Source organism: Hyla sarda, chromosome 10 (genome assembly GCF_029499605.1).
Source record: "Hyla sarda isolate aHylSar1 chromosome 10, aHylSar1.hap1, whole genome shotgun sequence".
Classification (NCBI taxonomy): Eukaryota; Metazoa; Chordata; class Amphibia; order Anura; family Hylidae; genus Hyla; species Hyla sarda.
The window spans coordinates 11829277-11836129 of NC_079198.1; the positions used below are offsets into that span (position 1 = coordinate 11829277).

The 6853-nt window shown below is 39.5% G+C and overlaps 1 protein-coding gene across 1 annotated transcript; it reads left to right on the forward strand.

Moving 5' to 3' along the window:
* LOC130294304 (C3a anaphylatoxin chemotactic receptor-like) lies at window positions 1–1029 on the forward strand. Its single transcript, XM_056543918.1, has one exon. The coding sequence runs from the start codon at window positions 1–3 to the stop codon at window positions 1027–1029; it is 1029 nt and encodes a 342-aa protein (XP_056399893.1).
* The last annotated feature ends 5824 nt before the right edge of the window (window positions 1030–6853 follow it).

The window sequence follows — 6853 nt, forward strand, 5'->3', positions numbered from 1 at the left end:
ATGGAGTCCTCCGATGAAGATCTTGATAACTTTAATTATAACTTCACTGAAGAGGATTCGGTTGAATATGAATCATATCTGAAGATGCAGAAATACTTTGATATATCCCGTGTAGTCTTATTTACCATCACCGCCATTGTAGGAATGGTTGGTAATGGCTTAGTCATCTGGATCACCGGATTCAAGATGAAGAGTGTGAGTGCGGTTTGGTTCCTCAACTTGGCCGTTGCCGATTTCATATCTTCTCTCTTCCTTCTGTTATATATCATAGAATGGGCTTTCCCATTCTTTTCGATGCATAGTTTCATCTTATGCACTGTACGTTTTTTCATACTGTCTTTAAACATGATGACTAGTGTCTACTTCCTGATGGTCATCAGTCTTGACCGGTGTGTGTCCACCATGTGGCCGCTTTGGACCAGGATACACAGAAGGGTCAAGCCAGCCCGAATTATTTCAGGAATCATTTGGGTGTTCTGCCTTGTGAGCGGCTTCATGTACGAGGCTTATCATTTATTTGATCGTTCTCTTAAAGAGTGTTTACAAAAGCGTTATCTTCTATTTGTTGTGGAACATAAGCAAAAGCACATCACCAGAATGATTGTCTTGTTTGTTTTGCCCTTCACCATCATTTTACTTTCTTATGGTTTTGTTGTCTTCAAAATAAGAGCGAGAAGAAGATGGCACAAGTCCAACCGGCCATTCAGAGTCATCATTGCCCTGGTCCTTTGCTTCTTCATCTGTTGGTTTCCCTTTCACATGTCTTCAGTTACACCAGATATTAATAACTCTTTCAGAGGTCTGTGGAAGAATGCTGTCAAGGAAGAAATATGTTTATTTCTTGCCTATTTAAACAGTTGTCTTAATCCCATCATCTACGTCTTACTAAGCCAACAAGTGAAGACAAAGACCTTACAGAACAGAATAGAAAGCGCGGTGACGGGACACAACGATCTCCACGATGATGATGATGATGAAATATCTAGTACAACCCATAGAACTAGAAGACAATCTTCATCAGCATTATAAAGATCTCAGATTTTCTATCTATATTTCTCATTATGAATATGGTATCGACATTCTTCACTATTTTACCTACCAGCCATTGGAGTGCAAAAGGAAGAAGGGTTTCAAGGGAAATGTTCCTTAAAGGGGTACTCTGGAGAAAAACAAATGTTTTAAAATCAACTGGTGCTAGAAAGTTAAACAGACGTGATACTTCCAGTACTTAGCTGCTGAATGCTCCACAGGAAGTTGAGTTGTATAATCCACAGGAAGTACTTTTCTTTTTTAATTTCATTTCTTTCTGACCGCAGTGCTCTCTGCTGACACCTCTGTCCATGTCCGGAACTGTCTAGAGCAGGAGAGGTTTGCTATGGGGATTTGCTTCTACTCTGGACAGTTCCTAAAATGGGCAGAGGGGTCAGCAGAGCGCACTGGTCAGACAGAAAGGAAATTCAAAAAGGAAATAACTTCCTGTGGATCATACAAAAGCTAATAAGTACTGGAAGGATTAAGATTTTTTTGAATAGAAGTCATTTACAATCCTGTTTAACTTTCTGGCTCCAGTAGATTTAAAGAAATTTTTTTTTCCAGTGGAGTAGCCCTTTAAAGTGTAGCTGTCATTTCAGGTGACTTTTCAGGATGTACTGCCCATGTGTGTACATGAGGAGCAGCACTATTTCTGGCCATTATATAACTTATATATCATATATTTCAGCAGATTTCTGCTCTGCAGGCCTCATCTACAATTTGCAGTTCTCCCAGAGCTGGCGAACTGAGCTCCTTTTCTCCTTCTATAGACTATTATTGCTTTTTGTTGCCTGAAATATTGCAGTCATTCAGTTTATTGGGCTTTTTTTTTTTATTTGCAACATTTCAGGTAGGGCAACTTTAGAAACTGCACTTCATGGCTGTCACCGTGTAGATGATTTTTGTTTTCAATGTGACTTTAAAAAATAAAAAATAAATGCTATTAAAGGGGTAGTCGGCCGCCAGACATCTTATCCCCTATCCTTTGGATAAGATGCCTGATCGCTGGGGTCCCACCGCTGGGGACGCCCTCGATCTCGGCTGTGGCACCCCAGACATCCGGTTCACGGAGCGAACTTAACTCTGTGCTGGATGACTGATGATGCGGGGCGGAGGCTTGTGATGTCACAGCCACGCCCCACTCGTGACGTTACGGCAATGCCCCTTCAATGCAAGTCTAGGGGAGGGGGCGTGATAGCCGTCACACCCCCTCCTATAGACTTGCATTGAGGGGATGTGGCTGTGATGTCACAAGCCTATGGCGCTGTACCCGAAGCTCTAAACGAATGCCGGGTGCTGCAGAAAGATCGTGGGGCTCCCCATCGGCAGTACCCCCGCAATCAGACATCTTATCCCCTATCTATTGGATAGACGATAAGATGTCTAGAGGCAGAGTACCCCTTTAAGTTGCTCAAGCACCAATTTGTTTTTTTATTTGCACCAACTCCGAGCAGTCTCAGAAAATTATCTAAAACAAACTACAGTATATAGTTCAGCGGCTCTGCCTTATTATTATTATTATTATTATTATTATTATTTGTTGTTGTTTTTCTTGCAGCCTTCCTAAAGTAAAAAAAATTGCTCTATCGGTCTTGTAAACTTTTTGACCATTAGATGGCAGTGTGGTGTCTGTTGTTAATAATCTATAAACAGTAACTAACAACAGAACATGTTCATTATTTGGGCGGACGTCCATATCACCAGCAGTGATTCTACAGTGTGCGCAGAATTGCAGAATCTAATTGGAAACAATGAGACTCTGCTGCAGGCGGCACATATCCTCAGTGTGAACGAGACCTAAGACAATACCGAAGAAAATGACAAAATGTATCTTGGTCTGGATCATTTAATAAACAGAAAACGTTATCATATCATGAATTATAGAAAAGAGAATCATGAACTGATGCAAAGATTACTGCACACTACACAAAAGTAAATAATCTCACAGCACCTGTTCAGGTAACGTATAGATAATAAAGAAGACATCTGTGTATTCATGACATTCATTATCATCTTAGTAAATTGATATTTATGTATCCAACTATTTTTAAAGGTAAATTGTAAGGTCAATATTATACTCAGAGCTGTAGATGTTGGCAGATATTTGGTTCTTTAGCTGAAAGAGGTTTGCAAAGTTATAAAATCATGTTTTCCTTCAAAGCTCAAAGTGCCTCACAGGCAGTGCTGAGCTGCAGCATGTTTAGCTTCACATTAGGAATTCTTCTAATGAATCCTTGGGACACTGTTGTATTGAGGGCCTAATTCTATTAAGGTCTGTGCACAAAGGTGTACATACAAGTCATGGGGCCCCGAAGCAAAAACACCCTGAAGCCTAATACAACACACAAAAAAAAGAAAAAAATGTATAAACAAACATAAACAAGTAAACGTAAGCTCTATGTCATATTCAGAGCTGCAGAAATAAGCAGGAGATAAAACAAATAATATCTGGTTCTTTAGCTGAAATCTGTTTACAAAGTAATAAAATGTTGTTTTCCTTCTAAGCTCAAATGCGACACAGGCAGTTCTGAGGCGTAACATGGTTACCTCTGCATTAGGAATTCTTTTATTGGATTCTTGGGGCCTTGTTGTATATAGGGCCTTCTATGTTATCACAGTTGGTACACAGGGGCATACATACAATCCATGGGGCCCTGAAGCAAAAAAATATTTGTGGTCCAATGGCACAAAAAATAAAAAATAAATAAATCATGTATAAATAAATACACATTTATATATTTAAGTATTTTTCTATGTAATTTGGAGGATTTTGTATTATTGAATAAATAATAAATAAGAACTTTGAGTCATTAATATTATAATCGTTTGCACTTAGCAGAAGCATCACATGGGTTGGGTCAGAGAAGAGTATATAGAGAAGAAGCTTCTGGACTCTGCTGACCCTTGTAGTGATAACTAGACTGAGACTCTGATGACCAAGGCGTCCTCCTGTCTGCCCTTCTATTGGAGAAGAGGATCACCCCAGGAATGGATGAAAGTACCCACAGAAGACGGCCGGGGCAGGTAGATGAGTGTACCACCTACCCTCTGACTTATTCCAGGAATCTATTGAGTACCATATTGGTTGTGGGGCAGTAACCTAAAGCGATGTTCCTGGAGTGACATAGTAAGATGTATGATGAATGGTATATTTGGAGCGGGCCAACAACTGGTGCTCTTCTCAGGCAGTATACGTTTTGTATATAATTTACACTTGTGTGACAGGTCATATTATTACTTATCAAGATGTATCTCGAACTCGAAGGTCACTAGGTGTATCGGCACGCTTACATTATACTGGACATATTAGACATCATGTGACTACCTATCTTATATCCATCTATCTATCTCATATCTATCTATCTCATATCTATCTATCATCTATCTATCTCATATCTATCTATTATCTATCTCATATCTATCTCATATCTATCTATCTTTCTCATATCTATCTATCTATCTCATATGTATCTATCTCATATCTATCTATCTATCTATCTATCTCATATCTATCTATCTATCTATCTCATATCTATCTATCTGTCTGTATGTCTCATATCTATCTCATATCTATCTATCTCATATCCATCTATCTATCTCATATTTATCTATCTCATATCTATCTATCTATCTATCTCATATCTATCTAACTTCTATCTATCTCATATCTATCTATCTTCTATCTATCTCATATCTATCTACCTATCTATCTATATATATCATATCTATCTATCTATCTATCTATCCCATATCTATCTATTTATCTATCTCATATCTATCTATCTCATATCTATCTATCTATCTATCTCATATCTATCTATCTATCTATCTCATATCTATCTTTCATATCTACCTATCTATCTCATATCTATCTATCTATCTATCTATCTATCTATCTATCTCATACCTATCTATCTATCTATCATCTATCTATCTCATATCTATCTATCTATCTATCTATCTAATAGGTAGGAAAGCAGCACTTCCAAGAAGCAAAAACATGTAGTGGTGCACGCAGAGTCCAGTCCCGGGTCAGGGGTCCATGTAAATACAGAAAAGCAATATATCCGCAGCACACTGTTTCCAGAAGAATTCAAAAATGCATTCCAAAAAACATGAGTGTCAGTAGCAACGTTTCAGCTAGCTCACCTAGCCATTCTCAAGCTTGAGAAGGGCTAGGTGAGCTAGCCGAAACGTTGCTACTGACACTCACGTTTTTTGGAACACATTTTTTTATTTTTCTGGAAACAGTGTGCTGCGCATATATTACTTTTCTATCTATCTATCTATCTATCCACCGATCCTGGCTTCCTATTTGTCTCCATGTTTTATTATTTATTTATTGATCTATCAGACATACTGTAAGTTATATAGGAGATTTAGACATATCATTTCCAACATTCTCTTTGTGTCTACAAATATTGATTTACTGTAGGAATTAAGCTTTCATGGACAGAACAATTTCCTTATTTCCATATGTCTCTTTTAGATAAATTAGAGTGAACAAACGTAAATGTTCTACAAGGGACTGCAGAAAATCCAAGGTAGGTGAATTTATAATAATATTTTTATAATGTTTATGATAAAAAATATAAGAAACAACTTTAAAGGAATGTAGGTAAAAGTTGCTGTATGGTGCAGAGCTTTATTTCAGTCATAGGAGACAAAGGAGGCTGAAATGGGGCCATATGTCCTGATAAGAGAGGCCCTAGAAGTCCTTAAAGGAAATCTGTCAGTAGTATCACCGCACTAAACATGTCACACAGGCTTGTAGTGCGGGTGATGCTGATTAAAAATGTCCAGATTCACCCAGCCATTGCGCCACAAATCTTAGCCACTGAGGAAGGGGTTAACACACATTTGTCCATACCCCAAAATGCCTTTGGCCTGTTTGTCTTGTCTGAACAAGGTGCAGAGGAAGGACTTTTACCTAGAGTCATATGCCCTGTATGGTTTGACCGCCATTGGACTGATCCCCTTGCCGTTCTAATCCATTCCAGTTATTAGTCCAGTTTTTGGTTGGAAATAACGAGAGGTTCCTGTGTGGGGCTGCCCTTTTTAGGAGGAGTAACACTTGCCTCCAAAAGGTGGAAGGGAACAACGTATTGTCCATTGTAGCAGGTGGGGATAAAAACTTCCCCTCTAAGGCCCCACTCTCGTCCTATTAATTCCCTTTTTGTCAAGTGTTACTCGCCCTAAAAAGGGCAGCCCCACACAGGAATCTCTCCCTATTTCCAACTAAAAACCCTGGGAAACAGCAGCACAATGAGAGAATCTGGAGGTGGTAGCATTAGCATGAGGAGACCATATGGCAGCACAATGACAGAGTCTGGAGGTGGCAGCATCAGCATGAGCAGACCATATGGCAGCACAATGAGAGAGCCCGGAGGTGGCAGCATCAGCATGAGGAGACCATATGGTGGCACAATGATAGAGCCTGGAGGTGGCAGCAGCAGCATGAGGGCCATGCCAACTGAGGGTTGAGTCTGAGTTTGAATTCAGTCTATTGACTGTTGACTGGGGGTGTTGGATGTCACTTGGGATGAAGTGGATGACTGAGTGAACCAAGCAAACATGGCTGCTCCATTATGAGGGCACCTTATCCTCGGCTGGTGACTTTGCTTTGCCACGAGCTGCAGGGCGCAGCATCTACAGCCAGCGGAACTTCAACTGACAGTACCGCTCACCAATCACTAATAATTTATATGTCAGACCCTAAGCATTATGGCATAGCCCCCTTTTACTGTAGGGGAGGGGGTTATTAGTAAAAAAAAAACAACTAAACGACAACTCTAAAGCTGTGTTTGGTTAAACAGTAACA

What these genes read in the sequence shown, in the direction of transcription:
- LOC130294304 (XM_056543918.1), top strand. Translation starts at nt 1, where the DNA reads ATGGAGTCCTCCGATGAAGATCTTGATAACTTTAATTATAACTTCACT.